This window comes from Mercenaria mercenaria, chromosome 17 (genome assembly GCF_021730395.1).
Source record: "Mercenaria mercenaria strain notata chromosome 17, MADL_Memer_1, whole genome shotgun sequence".
Classification (NCBI taxonomy): Eukaryota; Metazoa; Mollusca; class Bivalvia; order Venerida; family Veneridae; genus Mercenaria; species Mercenaria mercenaria.
In genome coordinates, this window is record NC_069377.1 from 53,240,483 (window position 1) to 53,258,684 (window position 18,202).

Below are 18,202 nucleotides of genomic sequence, written 5' to 3' on the forward strand. Positions count from 1 at the left end.
AAAACTGTTTCCTTTCGAAAACTTTGGGCAATTGATGTTGACTCACTCAAAGGGGATCTTCTGAACTCAGAGACCTTGAAAGCAATCATGCAAAAGACAGATGTTGATGAGTAAGTGAACACATACACACAAGAACTTACATCAATTATTGACAAGCATGCACCATTGCGCACAAAAACCATTATTCAGAGACCAACCTGTCCCTAGTATACACAAGAACTTCATGATGCTAAACATTTAAGGCGCAAGTCGGAACAGAAATGGCGCAAATCGAGACTGACAATAGACCACCAGCTTTACAGAGAACAGTGTGCAACAGTAAATAGGTTACTAAAAAGGCAAAAATACATTTCTACTCGGATAAGGTAGAATCTTGCCAAAAGGATTCAAAGAGTCTTTTCAAAATCACAAAGCATCTGTTAGGTGCTACAAATGACATCACTTTACCAAAATCTGCATCCTTCCTTCAAACAACTCGCTCTAGACTTTAATGACTTTTTCATAAGCAAAATAGACAAAATACGGACAGACATAGCATCCTGTTTTGTATCTGACATTACTGATGACACTGAAACACAACCATCAATGGAGGACTACCTAAACTGTTTTACTCCAGAAACACCGGCAGAAGTGAAGAATATTATTCAGGCATCTCCATGTTAGTCGTGTGAATTAGCCCAATACCAACTTGGCTTTTAAAGACATGTCTTGACGAGCTCCTTCCGGCTTTGACAAAAATGATCAACACATCACTGGAAACCGCGTATGTTCCAAAAAATTTAAAAAGTCTCACGTTAGACCTCTTTTGAAAAAAACAGGCCTTTATTCCAATGAACTAAAGAACTACAGGCCTGTTTCAAACCTACCTTTTGTCTCAAAAGTACTGGAAAAAGTAGTAGATACACGCATTGAGTATCACCTGACTTCGAAGAACCTATATGAACAGTATCAGTCTGCATACAGAAAGCATCACTCGACAGAAACTGCACTTCTCAAAGTTCAAAATGACATTCTTCAATCCCTGGATCAAAACGAAATCACATTCTTGGTAATGCTTGACTTATCAGCTGCGTTTGATACTATCGACCATGAAACGTTGCTTAAACGCTTGGAAAAGGACTTCGGATCACTGGCAAACCACTACAGTGGATGACTTTTTATCTGAATGACCGCTACCAAACAGTCTCAGTAAATGGCGAACTATCTACTCCAGTCCATATGAAATACAGTGTACCACAAGGATCTGTCATAGGACCGAAAAACTACATCATGTACACAAAACCCGTTGGTTCAATCTGCAGAAGCCATGGACTGAATCATCACTTTTATGCCGATGACTCACAACTATACTTATCGTTTAAGCCAAAAAATATTTCCCACCAACACGAAGTCCTATCTCGGATTGAAATCTGTCTCAACGACATAGTCTCTTGGATGCATCAGAACATGCCGAAGCTCAATACTAACAAAACTGAGGTCATTTTGTTTCACACAAATCACACAAAAATACCCGAAGATATCTGCGTGAAAGTAGGACCGTCTCAGATTAAACCATCAATTTGTGTGAAGAATCTCGGTGCTAAAATGGATTTAAACATGGTCATGACACAGCATGTTAACACTCTCTGTAGAGCTAGTCACGCACAACTTCGGCAAGTTGGCCACATTAGGCAGTACATCACAGCTGATGCTACCAAGTTTCTTGTGAACTCTCTGGTTACATCGAAAGCAGACTATGTAACTCGCTGCTGTATGGAATTTCCAAAGACTCACTGCAAAAACTTCAATGTGTACAAAACACAGAGGCCCGCATCATAACCAGGACTCCAAGATACGAACACATCACGCCGGTCTTGAAGAAGTTGCATTGGCTTCCGGTTCAGCACCGCAATGAGTTCAAAATCTTGACACTAACATACAAAGCCATGCACAATGAATCTCCTAAGTACATTGTCGATATGCTGGACATGTACAAGCCTCGCAGAGACTTAAGGTCGGCAAATGGCCCGGTGTCTTTGGTTGTACCGAGGAGTCGAACAGTAAAGTATGGTGACAGAAGTTTCAAGCATGCAGCTCCAAAGCTTTGGAATGCCCACCCAGCAACCACCAGAGATTCAAGCTCACTGTCCGCATTTAAAAAATCTTTGAAAACGCATCTCTTTCACATATGTTATAAATAAATAACAAAATCTGAAATACTGTTGAAAATGGCGTTAAACCAAATCACATTCACATCTGTTATTATAAATAAATAACAAAATCTGAAATACTGTTGAAAATGGCGTTAAACCAAAAACCATGAAAGGTTTATTTCGTGTTTAGAAAGGGATTGGTCTCGTAATGTAGTTTAAAGTCGAACATAATTTATGGATGATGTTGTTTTAATTACTATTCATTTTACTCTTTTACCAAAATATTTTCATGTATGTATGTTATGTGTATGTATGTTTTCTTTATGTTTTTGTAAAGTACTTTTGAACGTACATATTTTGTATGAAAGGAGTGTTATATAAGTTAGGTATAATAATTATAATAATAATAATATAATAATAATATTACACATGTGGATTATGTTGTCATTTTGAAGATTTAAAAGCATATATGTTACTGAAAATATCATTATGTATGTCTCTTAGGCGGTGCGTTACATTATAACATAAGTAACAAATAAAGTTCTGTCTGAACATTGAAATCAGTTTGAATATTTATGAATATCGTTAAAACTATTTAAAATAATTTATATCTGCCATTTTATTACGATTTTGTCTGTACTATGTTGCTTGAGACAAACGCATTTTTACTTGATATTTTTTTTTGTATTCTATGAAATCGAGGTAACGTACTAACAGAATGGCTGTGATGGTTAAATGCCTTTTCAAAACCAATACAACTTTCTGTCATTTCACTATCAAGACAATCTTCTCATTTGTTAATTCAATATTTTGTAATTTTACTATACAAGCTTGTTTGATTAGTTTCGGATTCATTTCTCGATTACAAAATGAAACAAGTTCGTACATGTATCATATCACTGACTGTAGTAATCCAGCCCATGGTTACATCACCGGCTGCATTTAAAAGATGTAAGTTCCTAATATTCGTGTGAAGTCGCACACAGTTTTATTTCCATGTTAGGTATGCTTATAAAAAAGAAGTTTTTCAACTTTTTTGGGGGGAATGAGCATATGACTTAATTTTGGCGGTAACTATTTTATCAGTATATTTTTCTGTACACATTATCGGTATCGCTGTCCAGCTAGTGCAGCCAAATCTTAAAAAAAAAAGAATAAAAGAGAAAATATTGTTTTTTTCTCGTTTAAATACCAACCTTTCGGTGAACATGAAGTATCTATCGGGCTGATTAATTTCCTGTCAGAAGGACAAACACAGTTACCGTCGTCGTCGGCATTTCTATCGCAAATTGAAAACATCACAGCTGTGTTACAAACCTGATCGTTTCCACAAAATGTCGGCAATCCTGAAAAATGTTAACAAATTATTAACGATTATTGAATATGCCGTTGGTTTGTTTCTATACGCGTCTTGATCGGCTTGTCAGTCAATGACCAGAACTGTATTTTTACATTTTACATTTTTTTTCTTGTAAATTATCCCTTTAGCCTAACATATGTGTTGAATATAGATTTAACGATCATCTAGACATTACCCATATGTGTTTTTCTTCGGTTTTGAAGTTTTTATTTGTTTAAGAGGAATATGCAACATCTCGCATTATTTTACAATAATTCCCCGGTCACAAGAACGCTACAAGCTCCGTACGAGCAGGTTTTCAGTCAAATTTCGGCAAACTCGTACGGCGTCCATACGAGCATCGTTGACTCGTACGAGCGTCGTACGGATTTTTTGAACTCGTAGAGGACTCGGAAACTCGGTGAAAATGCTTGTAGAGATTTTCGAAGTCGGGAGCAGCTCACAAGAGTCCCGTATGGGAACCGCATGGGTACTGGAAGAGCTCGTACGGGCATCGCACAATGTCCGTGCGGATTTGGAAAACTACGAGGCTTGCCGATGCTCGCACGACTAGCGAAGAGGACTCGCACGGTTAACGTACGATGTCCGTACGATATTAAGGAGAACATGCGATGTTCGCATGTGGCTGGCAGGGCGTTACGATCGCCGTACGGACTCCGTTTGACTTCCTTTGTGATTCAAGGTTGCATTCTAGCATAAAACTTCTGTTCTTGTCACTTTTAGGAGGTGTTTTAACAAGAGAGAAAACGTGTGTTAACCGAGAGATTTTTTGTTTGTTTCTTTAACGCCGTTTTTCAACAGTATTTCAGTTATGTAACGGCGGGTAGTTAACCTAACCAGTGTTCCTGGATTCTGTACCAGTACAAACCTGTTCTCGGCAAGTAACTGCCAACTTCCCCACATGAATCAGAGGTGGATGACTAATGATTTCAGACACAATGTCGTTTATCAAATAGTCACGGAGAACACACGCCCCGCCCGAGGATCGAACTCGCGACCCCGCGATCCGTAGACCAACGCTCTATCGACTCAGCTAAGCGGGCGGGTTAAAAGATAGATATAACCCAGAGATTCTCGCGCTCACGTGCTGTTATAAAACCTTTTTATATATGTGCGTTCCGTGGCAAAGCGTAAACGCATTATGGCCCCAAAACGGTTAATTAAAACGGGAATGACGTCAACCTGAGAAAACAACGCAGACGTTCCCGCGCGTTTCATGGAATAATGACGTTGAGGGAGAATGTATCAATTTTCAGTTGTTATTTTCGCGTTTTATGCTAGAATAGCGTTAGCGCATGTTCATTTCGTGTTATAACATCTTCAGAATCCCTCGGGATACTTACGGGCTCGGGTACCAACCAATCCCTTGGGATTCTGCAGACGTTATAACAAGAAAAACATCCGTTATCCCTACATTAAAACACAGTACCAGCGGACACCGTACAAGTGACGTATGAGCGCCGTACGAACCTACGAGCACCATACGAAGTAATGCAGGTCCCCCATGCGAGGTCTGCACGACTTGTCTGCGATGTCCGTACAGATATTCTATGATTGCATCCTCTAAAGATCGCACGGGTCCCATTGGTACTGTGACCAGACGCTACGACTGTACAGAGACCGTAAGGATTCTAAAATTGGCGGACTTGTACATCGTACGGTTTTGTGACCGGCGAGGCATTACTGAATGGCTGTCTGGTCAATAGTCATAAGTATTGCCAGAAGTTTAAAGGACAAATGGCCAATAGTTTTGACTACTTCCCTTCAAGCCATGCAATAAATATTTCATCAATTGACATCAAAAATACATTTTCACATTCTTTTCTTCACCAAATTTTAGTGTTGAACTACATACTGGACCGGTGATTTATAATAGGAGTCATGTGATAACTATTATGAGAAAGAGATTGTTGAAACATTGATGAAAAACGTGGTTTTGATTTTTAAGCCAGTTTTTAATTTTCTTGATAAAAATATTGCCAACTGCTGCATATTTCTTTTAAGATACGTTCAAGTCGGTCACGTCATAATTTTTATTAAACATTTTTTGATACTCAAATATAGCTATGCTACATTGATGCGCCGTACGTACGACGCCCATCTTCCTTTCGTAAACAGAGTTCCAAAGCCGTAGGTGAACTAGAAGTTATGTCAATTTGTCACGTATAAACTGATTTTGGTGAAACTACACCGTGACCCTAGTTGACAATACAAATGTCCCGTTTCGACGGGTCTAGTCGGTATTTCGATAGGATTTTTGTTTGAAAACAACGGAAAAGACCAAAGCTTTCGAATCCCATGAAGACTATTTTACCTGGCTTTCTGTGCCAGCAACTGCGAATGCAGTGTCAAGCTGGGAACCTTCCATTGCATTATATAAACCCAAAGAGACTCTTTCTAAATGAAAGTTGTTTCCTTTTTGCGTACTTCACAAATCTTTTAGTCTTAGATATATATAGAACATTAGCAAACAAACGGGCCACTGACTATCTTTAAAAAACCTAACCTTGTATTTCATGTAAAGTTCACTACCGCCGTCATTATCGGCATTTACCGGATACGACGGGGCTAGTCACTGTAATTTTTCGGCTCATCATGACAAAGAAAAGTATTATTTTTCGCGAATTAGTGTAATTATTGATACTTATGTTTTATTTCGAATGTAGCGAGATTAGCCCTTACGCATTGTTATAAGATCGGAGAAAAAAACTAACTTTCAAGGATGACATTTGTGCTGTAAAAGCCGCGCGCAAGTCAAAAAGATATAACGAAATGTCCTAAATCAGCCACCATACGAAATGATTGTCGCGTTCAAACAGCGATTATGTTGCATTATAATATCACATTACCTGTAGGGAAATAATTTAGTTTCATTTTCGTTACAACACGGCAATATTGTTTGATATAATGCAAAATAAGTGCATATTCTTTAATTATGACTGAATTAGCATAATATTATTGAACTCGCGCCATTTGTTTGAATAAACCTTTTATACTCCTTTAATGTTTGATTCTTCACGTATCATGTCAAAATGAAAACGGATATAAACTTGATATGAAATGCAGTCCCGTCAAACATATCATTAATCTAGATTGAAATTAAAGAAATGTATTTATGTTTAGTTTGATAATATTTCACTGAAAATATTATATATATATAATTTAAAGAAATGTATTTATGTTTAGTTTGATAATATTTCACTGAAAATATTATATATATATAATAAAAGGAATGATCACAGTACATACGTAGATTTACATAGACTACAAGGTTTCAAAACATTAGCGACAACCCTCCCCTAAGAAGAACGTGCATTATATTTACCAGCTGGAGGACAGTTGTTAGGGTCGTACGTTAATTTCCTAGACGCCTGCTTAACCCAAAAATCGACTCTTCTTTGAACCACTGTGCACCTTGAAAGTAAACATAATGAAGAAAAAATTACCAATATTTTTTTTTTATTCAACATTATTTTATTGAAATATTCCTCAAGATAAGAGCAGTTCAAATGTTGGACCATATCTAAAACTTGGTGTGTCACTCATGAAAGATACACTGAGTGAGTGTTTTAACGTGAAACATGTGTTTTTAAACTACAGGTTTTTTTTTTTTTGGATAGGCATTCGAAGATCATGTATTTGGTCAAACGTATAAAATGGTAGGTCATATATAACAAGTTTAATGCAGTCGAAAACACGTACGCTTGTATAATGCTAAATTCTATCTAAATCATGCTAGTATTTTGAAGTCGAGGAACAAAGAAAGTTGTTATCAAAACATATTAAGAAATTAACATACACAAAATAAATATCACTTGTAAGGGATGGTTCTGGCTGCCATGTGAACCGTGTAGACGACACTTCATTACTGCTATTGTGTGTCAAAGCTGCTACCTAGAGAAAAAGGATCAAAGTATAACAGGCTGCGCAAACATGTGGATGATGGTAATACGTTATGATACTTAGTAAAATGGCAGTACACTTGGGTAGTCAATACCTATATAATAGCAATATATGACGATTATAATAACCTACTGTAATATTAATCTATAGATACTTTAGAAGTATAGAATGCAACTAAGCAAAATAACTGCTCTCTAGCAACGGTTAAAGCGAAACTCTGTGACTTAATGATCACGAAGTATAAAAGAAGCCATTATAAAGCAGTAAGTTACTGTAGTCAACATTATGAGTTTCAACGCCTTAGTAATAAAGTATGTTATTATATAACTTCTTATATAAACTGCCAGTCAGTAGTCTGCGTCTGCGCGCGCGCGTGTTTGCCTGTGTGTGTGTATGTGTGTGCGTGCGAGCGTGTGTTTGTTCAGGTTAAGCGTCTTTTTCAACATTTTTTTTTCAGTCATATATACGACGGTGTCTACTTGTGGCAGTGACCAACTTGATAGTGCTGCCTCACCGGAATATCACGCCGTAGACAGTGAAACGATACCCCACCCAGTCACACTATACAGACGCCGGCCTGGCTGTTCCTAGTATAAGTTTCAGACGTGAGGTAATGGACCCGTAATGACAGTTGGCAATTTCCGTTCCTTTACGTTTTCTCCGTATGTGATTTCGGCTTTCTCCGGCTTTCTCCGGATGTCTTTTATGACCAATGGATGCCGAAATCACATACGAAGGAAATGTACTCGCATATAATTGCTATTGAGGGTCCATATTACTTTAAAAACTCTACTTATACATATCCAGGTGCGAAAAACGGCATTTATGGAATGATTATTTTCTACATTTGTGTCTTACCTCTCCACTGCACTGACTTTTGGCAGTCTTATTACTGTCGGCACCTATCAGTGTCCCGTTTGTTTTAGCTATACTGATCTGTGTTCGAGCCTGGCAGAAAAAGCCTTTGAATGTTTTCCCATTCCCGTTTATTGTCACTGAAAAGAATTTAAATTGTTAAATTCTCAGATTTTTTTTCCAGCGTGTCACATTGTTTGGGAAATTCATCAAGAGCTCCACAAAGCGGAGTAATAAAGGCCTACGCCCGAAGGTTTGGACCAGAAGAGAAGGAAGTAAAATTGAGATATATGTTTGGTAGGAGTGTCGGGGGATTCGGGTGGGTATATAGCGATGGTAAGGGATACTAAGGCACAAGAAACTAAAAGAACGGGATGGGGGAATGCGGAGGGGGTTGTCCCGCGTGATTGTTGGTGGCCGAGACAGAAGGTCGAGGTTATCAACATATCCCAAAGGCTTCTGGAGTTTTTGTGTGTTAACGTCTGTCCGGGACTTACAAATCACCAGCACAACCAAAAGCACGCATTCTAAATTTTAAACTATATTTATTTATTTCTCGTTTTAACAAACATGACATTAACCATATTTTGGGATATCACTTAAAAACTGGTAAATTGGAATCCAATTGAAGACATTATAATTACATAACCAATTTCATATCGAGTACGAACCGTTTTCAACGTGTGACTTGCTTCAAGGAATTTTAAATTGTCTTTTGACAAAATTAACATAACCAGTTATGCTTTTCTATCACATCCTTGATTCGGATTTAAAAAGAAACGATCGCATAAGTTAAATGCGATTCAATACATTCACGGTTATCGACAAATTAAATCCTAACGCTAAATTCGAAAGAGAGTAGACAGGGGGAGTAAGAGTGCTGCCCATGCTTACAGGCGCAAAATGTTCGACCCTGACCGTGATGGCATTTCGAAAATAAAAGTCATGTATTAGCGGCACGTGAATTGCTTTGTTAAAACACCATTTTTCTCGTTTTTCTCCCATTAATATATACCAATGAAAAAGTAGTTTAATGCAAGAATGTGGATTGTTTCGCATTGCAAACCATTTCATCATCACTCATCACCACCCACTATTTTCCTAGTTTAAAGTCAATACCTTGAATGTTTTTTAAGCTCCGGACACGAAATACAAAGGAACGATTTTACAATTGAACTCATTCTGTGACCTTGATAACTGACCTATCAACCAAGTTCATGCACTGTGCACATCGTCTCATCGCCACGTATACCTGTATTCCGAGTTTTGACTGAATACCTTGAATGGTTATGCTCCGGAAACGAAATATGACGGACAGATTTTACCTTGCTGTGACCTTGACCTTTGACATAGGGGCCTACCGAGTTTATGCGCTCTGCACGTCATATCACCGCCACTTACCTATACACACAAATTTTGAAGTCTATACATTGGAATGGTTATTAGATTATGCTCCGGACACAAAATACTGATGGTCATATAAGAGATCTCACGAACGGACAGACAGGCGCATGCGTCGTCACATAATACGTCCGTATGTATAAATACATAAATGTCTCAGATGCATACTGAAGAATTGGGCAAAAATCGATTCTATTATCTTTCCTTGTTTATTGAGATCAACGCTTTACCTTGTTGTCTCCCTTCGACCGTCTAGCTAAATATCGATCACTATCTGATATTTTTTAGCGAGTGATGCAGATCGTTATGGTCTGTTTTCAGAGAACAAAAAGACGTTCATCAGCTATATCTAAACTTCACAAACATTTTTGTTACAATCGTCTTTGAAAAACTTTCATTTTATTTAACAATAACTTGTTTTTCTACAGATAGGCACAGTCATAAAATTCAGAAATTATAGAAGGGTATACTTAGATACCTCAGTTATTGCCTCAGTGCACCAGAATGAAAAGGTGATCTTTATTATCTAGAAATGAATTTTGCCAGACGTTTATCATGACTGCAGGTCTAAAGCAGATTAAGAACTTTGACGTTTTAGATGTCTCGTTTATAGACGGATCATATATTGCGGTCTGCTATTTAGTGATTGTCAATATTAAGGTAGTTTTGCACATCTGATTAACTGGAAGGAATGGTATACCGTCATTTATCCGGATAACATACTGAGAATAAAGCCTCGACTAGGCACACGGAAACAAAAATCATTTTATGAATTAAAGGCCACGCTACTTTCTCTCTTAAGATAGAATATGATATAAACAAGATGTCTCTTAAAAAAAAAAAACTACCGCATTAGTCAATGCACACTTTAAACAACGAAACGAACATGCAAAAGCAAAACAAAATGTAGTTTTTAAAGTAAAATTTTCATGTTTTTTATGTAGAACATATTTTACAGAACACAAATTTTACATCATAATTATATTAATCATAATCTAATAAGACTTTAAAAGGAGGGGCCGAAAAGTGTGTGTGTGTGTATTTTGTTGTTTTTTTTTTGGTGGGGAGGGAGGGGGGAGGTGTGTGTGTGTGTGGGGGGGGGGGGGGGGGGGGGGGGGGGGGGGGGGGGTAGGTGGGGCGAAATGACCATTTTTGAAATCGTCAAGGGATACAAAATGACCAAACTTGACTGGGGAAGACGAGCTGACTATAAATCGTTTACGGGAGATCACTCCGTATCAGAGTGCCGCAGTTTTGTTACCGAGGGGATTCAGGTTTATGACGTTTTACAAACTATTTCCATAGGAGCCTTGCAATAGATTATATTGTCTAACAATGCAGCCCAGGGCACCTGCACATCCCTAAGAAAATTTTATCTATTCCATTCGGAAACCTGTTGATTTTTTCATCCACCAATCAAATCAGCTGTTGAATGACCTTCACCCCACATATAAACAGAAAGTAAAGATGAAATCAATACCGGCCTGCGGCCGGAAAAATGTTTGACAATGATACCGAACAATGTCTTAAAATCAACTTGACTGGCTTGTGTCCTTTAATCCTGACAAAACGGAATCCATGATCTTTTCAAGAAAGACGACAAAACCCAATCATCCAGACTTGCTTTTTAATAACACCTTGATCCCCGAAGTTCAAGCACACAAACATCTAGGAATAACTCTGTCTCACGATGCACGTTGGAATGCCCACATTTCAGCGACACTCGACAAAGCGCGGTCAAGAATTGGCATGCTTCGGTCGCTGAAATACCTTTTGCACCGATCATGTCTAGAGCGTATGTATATCTCTTTTATCCGTCCTCTTCTAGAGTACGCTGACGTTGTCTGGGACAACTGCTCGAACGATCTAAACAAGGAAGTTGAGTCCGTTCAAAACGAAGCAGCCAGGATCGTTGCCGGGGCAACTAAATTATGTAATCTTCAAAAACTAATCCAAGACCTCGGTTGGGAAACTCTTGAATCTAGACGGAAAAAACATAGACTCATCCTCCTTTTCAAAATGAAAAGTAATCTTTGTCCTGATTATCTCTGTAACCTCCTGCCACCAAGCCAACAGCCCCAATACAACCTAAGGCATACCAATGACGTAACACCTCTCCGACCTCGCACAACCCTATACTCTAGTTCATTTCTTCCAAGAACTATCCAGGAATGGAACTCATTATGTGAAGACGTCCGCACAAGCACCACAATAGAAGCATTTAAGGCATCTCTCAACCGTACCTCACGGCGAACCCCCAAATACTACAACTCTGGTACCCGTTTTTGACAAATCCTCCACGCTCGCGTGCGACTAGGATGCAGTTCTTTAAATCATGACTTGTACAGAAGGTCGATTGTAGAGTCACCGTTGTGCACCTGTGGATCGGTCGAAACTGTTAACCATTATTTACTTACCTGCAGTAACTATATACAATCACGCCAACAGTTTCTTTCAGATATCCCATGCCCGCGGACTCTTAATAACCTCTTGTTCGGGAACGAGCACCTATCACTTAACGAAAACACCCTTCTCTTCGTCAAAGTACAAAAATTCATCTTATCAACAAAGCGCTTTGATATGTAATTTTAATCAGTCTTTGATGTCATCGACGACCTGCCCAGTGACCATCGCTTGTAACCGTGTGCTGAATTTAGTGTGTCCATGTGTTGTTTTTTTTATCCGTGCACTCTTGTTGATTTCTTTTTCAAAATTTTTAATGCCTACTTACCGAAAAATCTCACTTTTTGTTACCTAATAATAGGCATATATTGTCGTAGCATTTCATCTTTTTCAAATCCTACCATCAAAAGTTTCTCTTTAGTACTTCATCTGCATATGTTACACGGCCATGTTGCTAACGCATCTTTGTACTTGTGTAAATATTTCTTAATGGAGAAGAATTCATATAAGTTTTTGTAAACTTGTTTTCTAATCCATTCATGTACAAATTCATGTATATTGTTATATGTGCAGTTTTCTAAATAGATACAGTTTAAACCAAAATCAACTTGACACGCGAGGATCTCTTTAATCATGGGCAAATATTTTAAAACTATGTACATAAACCTATACATTTTATTTCACCAAAGTAGAGATCATATATTAATTTATAATTGTGAGAGGTTTCACTAAAATCTATATTGTAGAGAAAAGTTTGTTCGTGGAAATGTCATCAAAATTATGATTATTCCAACGACTCCCTTTATGAAAACTTGAGGTCTGGATTTTTCAAATCAATCTTAGTATATTCTGAAGTTTTGAAAAGTCAGGGTTTAATTAAAATGTACATTGTAGAAAAAGATGACAAGCGCACAGAACTACCATAAGTCATTTACGTTTGGGTTTCAAATAAGCATCTAAGTGTGTGAAAGCAATTATCTTCAAGCATACATTAAGCACAACCATGTATTTTATACTAAACATTGAAATTACCAAATCGCGGTTCACATTTTTTATTGAATTTAACATTTTGGTCATCCTTTTAAGTGATCTGCTGTTGTATAGTCTGGAAGCTATGTATCTCTGAAACGATTATATCCTTGACTAAAGACAGCCGTTGGAATAGGAAATGTTGTAACGTCGTATTTCAAGGTAAATATACACGTTTATCTGATATGAGGATATGACGTACGTTTACAAGAAAGGAAACTGTGAAACGTTCCGCCTTTACATGGCCCTATAGTTATGTGAGTTCAACACACGTGCCATATAGGTTTATCATTGCAACACGAGACTGATTAATATGCGATTTTGATAAATTTTTTGTTGAAGAATTTGATTCAGTTAGCAGATTGCAGGCCCATACATTAAGATGAAAGGGCTTACCAGTATGGAAGGCCTACAGTGCTTGAAGTAGGAAAATAAAACATGTTCTTCTCTTTATTTTAAGGTTTGCATTGATAGTAATGGTGAATATAAACGGTGAAAGTGTGTGGTATATTTCATTTTAACTGTCGGGGTACGGCTAAATTTGTTCGTATGTAGCGGCCTATAAGCGGTGAGGCGAATATGATATTAACTAGATACGTAGTTATGTAAATTTTACGGCTTTTTGATAAAAAAAGTATTTAGTGTATCAAGTACAATACAGTCACGCTTTAACAATTCCAAAATATGTTTATATGTGTGATAATTTAATAACAATTTGCTTTGAAATTTTCTTCGTATTTTCATATCAGGTCCAAAGCCGTTTCATTTAAATAGAGAATATATAAATGTTTTTATGACTCTTGTTGTTATTTAAATGCATGAACATAATATATTTTATGGGTGGTGTTTATTTTGCATTGTCCGTAATTATTGACTTGTGTATCCTTTGAAAACTTTGCAAACGGAAAAATTGCCACACTTTTCATCATTTTTGATGAGTCATTTATTGAAATCTTATAGGTACTTTTCATTATACCATTGTAGAAAATACAGACTAAAGGTCTTTAAAACATCGCTCAACTAAAGACAAATAACTTGACATCGGCGTTTATTCTGGTTTCTTCGCATTTAGGGAAATACAGTCGAACTACGTTCGCTCGATCTCGACGGGACCTGCAAAATTTGTTTACGTAATCGGAAGTTCGAGCTATCGAATGAAAAAATCATTAAACAGGATATTGCCGGGACCTGGCGACGAGTTCGAGCGAAAGGTAGAGTATGAATTTTCCGAGTTCGCGCGAATGAAGTTTGACTGTATTTCTTAAGAATGGTTTGAAACTTAATTACTGACAGACTATATGTTATGGAAACACATGAGAATTAGTTGTTTTTACTAATTTTTTACAATGAAAATCGAAAAGCCTTTGTAACGCTTTACTCGAGATAAACTGCCTTAATTAACAAATGATCAAGGCCTTCGAGTGGTTTGTCGTCTAATATACCACGGTTCAGAGTTCAGATGCGTAGAAATTCAACCACGAGGGCTATACTCGTGGTTAAATACTGAAGCATCTGAACCATGAACATTGTTAAATTAGACGATAAATCACAAGTAAGAGAAAACATGCATTCAATTAAAAAAGTGAGTCAGGTGTCTATAAGGAGATGCGCTCTTGAAGACACATATGTCATGTTAAAAATAATTTCAAATGTCATAAAATACGATAGAAATGTGAAATCAGAGGATATTTTACCAAGTATAATGCTATTATTGCAGTACGTCTCACTTGATACTTCAATGCTGTAAGGGAAGTTGGCAGTGCTTTGAGCAACTCCGTGGAGAGGGACCATATCGACGCAGGCCTGTGGTGGTGCACCGTTCGAATATCCAAGCACGGAGGACCGCAGAAATAACAGAAGTAGAGAAGTCACCGTCAGAATCAATGATACGGTCATGGTGTCGAATAGGAGGAACGTCACTATATGCTATGAAAAGTAAATGTATATTTTCTGTTTTCGATCGAAAGGATATCAATACAAAATCCGATTTTCTTATTAATATATTCAGTTGACTATTAGTATGTTATATTCAAATTACAACATAAAGATAAAGATAGTGCAGTTTTAAATTTCCGCCTTTTTTGTTAAACATAGTTAAAACGATCTTCTGTACCATAGAAATATTAATGTATTACTGTATTGTATCTGTTTATTATTATTACAGTTAAGGAGCTGCGATCGTATGATCTTTGACTTTATTTCAAGAGGCGCTAAAACTGTTTACATTCAAAACATTTCTAATTTTTGCACAATTTAGCCGATCACGTTCAAAACATTATATAAACACAATTTTAGCAGACGATTATTACTGGAGGTAGAGATTTTCCAAACTTACGCGTAGGCGTACACGTACAAGTATAAAATCGTAACATCTATAAATAGCTATCATTTATAGCTTGTAAAAACATGAGTGTGTTTCCTCTCCATCTGTACCAATGAAATGACATTTTGTGTAGACTTTATAAGTCTAATTCATTTGGTACAATTTATATAAAAAAATGCTTTCTACGTAGCCTGAACTGAAATCGTGCTCACCTTCATTAGTGGTTTTAAGATCGTTCTTTACCTAATTTTATAAGATATGTCACTAAACAATTTAACATGTACTTACAAGTCACAGCAGAGCTCCTAATATACAGCCAATGCGAACTTTGGTATTCCACCAGTTTCACTTAAACGAAAACCACTACAAATTATTACATTCGTTAAACAGACACGCGTTTTAAGTTTTAAATTTACGTAACTTTTTAAGCGATCAGTCTTCGTGCTTATTCAACCATGCATACAAATGTATGTATGCAGTTACCAAAAGAATACAAGTGGTATTAGTAAATCAGATAGTTTAAGTTTATAAAATACATTGTGACTTTATTTTTGTCGCTGTGTTTAAACATACATATATTTTATATATTTATATGATATCTTATGATATATATATATATATATATTATATATATATATATAATATAATATGAGCGTGCTGAGAAAACATAGGGTTTTGACAGTGGGTCCAGACCCGCTGCGCATCGCGCAGTTGGTCGGATCCATGCTGTCGCTTTTAAAGCTATTGGATTGGAGAAATGTAGCGAACAGCATGGATCCTGACCAGACTGGGGATGCGCAGTATGGATGGATCCATGTGGTCGCAACCTATGTTGGTTTTCTCATGCACGGCTCATATATAATTTTGTTATTCATATTCATTTAATTGCTTTTTAGCATATCTTATGATCAGTTGTTTTATACATCTTCAAACGATCTGCGGTGTGAAACTTGCATTGAGATCAAATGAAATCACTCCACCCTAACCGCAAACATTAATGAAAACTATGACTGGGGAGAAACACAAAAACACCACACACAATGCAGTCTGTTTTAAACGTAGTCCATGCATAAATCATTTTGAGGAAATCAGCTTTATCTTAAGACAGAAACAACTCTGATTTCGGCAATGAATGTATTTAATATTGAAAGATTTAAGTAACACTTAAAACAATATTACCGGAGGTAGAATTCTGGAACCACCAACTTTTTGTTAAGGGCATGCTATACAATGGAACGTTTCGAAGCAGTTCTATAATAGGAAAAAAAGTTTCACAGTAAGATATTTTCATTATCCATCAAGTATAATGCTAGAATAATTTCTTCTATAAACATATTTCTGCTCTCTCTTTTCAAATTTTTTTACTGGGATTTGCTTAGTACATATAAACCATACCCTTCCCAAATCTGATGACGGACCCTTTGAAAGAACGACGCTTTCTCCGAAGTCGTTTTCGGTTTTGTTATTTTCATTACAATACGATACGATACATGCAATTATTATCGTATTTATATGGGAACATCATAATCTATTTATCATATTTATATAGGGATATCATTATCCGCTAGATTCGCTGTTATCTACCAGTTAATTGACAAATATTGAGCTGTTTTTACAGTTCTTTTATGTTGTATTTGAGTTATCCGTTTGTAATGTTGGTATTAGTCTAACTCATGACGTAATTCATGTAATTTCAGTCTGTGGACGGACAGTTAGGGGAGGTAACTATAGTCACGGATTGGGACTATTTTGGTACTCCTCGTTTAAATGGGCCAACAGTGTTGTTGTACATACAAAAAAAGACTGACCCGGTTTATATGTTGGTCAGGGCTACGGATATGTATTGCATTTTGTCATCTAAATATTTCTATAAAATGCTTCTTCCCCTCCAGTTTGTAGCCGTCCATGTTTACAAAAACGTTTGTCTATTTTATGAGGAGTATTTGGTTAAAGCGTCGGTAGCTCAAGAATTCAACGCTAACTTGTGTAATATCAACATGATGGTGGATATCAGAAACACAAACATCATCCGATGTGAAATTTGATGAAGAGTATTTAGTTATAACTTAACTGATTGGATTTCAGTTTGTCGACTAATCCGGCTAGATTTCAGGTTGATTATCATGTAAGGATGTACCGTAAAGCAATTAGACCTTGACGTAAACCCGAAAATGTTTTCACTTTTTAACTTCCTTCTATGGCCGAAATAAACCGTTAATCGCATTCTTCCGATGTAGACCAGCATTGGTTAAGCATTCGTACTGTGATCATGGCAGTCGCGCGACCAAGAGCGGTCTGTGGATTTTTTTCTGCAATGTCAGACTATTAATCAAGCAGTAAGACATGTCCACGACTAGTCTGCGACCTATAGTGCATGATAGTTCGGCTGATTTCAAGACCTTACGATTGTCATGGAACAGCGGTCCGACTAGTCACGACTGGCCGTGACTGAATACAAGCGATCATGCTACGGATTTTACGACTAGTCGAGCGGCTCGCAAGACAATGTCATTGATCAGTTCTCTTGCAGAGTTTTTGAACTCTAAACCCTAATCCAACAATGTATAATTATGTACCTCCTAGAGTATGTCACTGCTGCTTTACCGTCGTGACACTTTTACGACTATTCTTATACAGTCGTACAAAAAGTCATGCGAACAGTCGTACAAAGTCAAGTCGTGTTACTGTTGAACTACTGGAAAGTCTTACGGCAACGTAAAACTACTCAAATCTTGTAGCACAACAATCGAATGACTGTTAAAGACCTACCCAAGACCAGGTACGACCAGTTTGGTC

At 37.1% G+C, this 18,202-nt stretch overlaps 1 protein-coding gene and 1 long non-coding RNA gene across 3 annotated transcripts in view; one reads left to right on the top strand and one right to left on the bottom strand.

Moving 5' to 3' along the window:
- Positions 1 to 15,862, bottom strand: part of LOC128550078 (cell death abnormality protein 1-like) — a 39,175-nt gene extending 23,313 nt beyond the window's left edge. The window contains exons 1-6 of one of the 2 annotated variants that reach the window (XM_053528187.1): positions 15,695 to 15,862; positions 14,778 to 15,009; positions 8,254 to 8,390; positions 7,292 to 7,386; positions 6,818 to 6,906; positions 3,329 to 3,478 (exon numbers count right to left, since the gene is read on the bottom strand). In XM_053528187.1, the coding sequence (XP_053384162.1) occupies positions 3,329 to 3,478; positions 6,818 to 6,906; positions 7,292 to 7,386; positions 8,254 to 8,390; positions 14,778 to 14,979 (673 nt within the window). In that variant the 5' untranslated portion in view covers positions 14,980 to 15,009; positions 15,695 to 15,862. The remainder of the gene's footprint in view (positions 1 to 3,328; positions 3,479 to 6,817; positions 6,907 to 7,291; positions 7,387 to 8,253; positions 8,391 to 14,777; positions 15,010 to 15,694) is intronic. The other variant, XM_053528186.1, reaches the window with a different exon arrangement.
- Positions 15,863 to 16,462: 600 nt separating this feature from the next.
- Positions 16,463 to 17,449, top strand: LOC128550080 (uncharacterized). Its single transcript, XR_008368042.1, has 2 exons — positions 16,463 to 16,682; positions 17,104 to 17,449. It is a non-coding gene; the product is annotated as an uncharacterized LOC128550080 (long non-coding RNA).
- Positions 17,450 to 18,202: the final 753 nt, after the last annotated feature.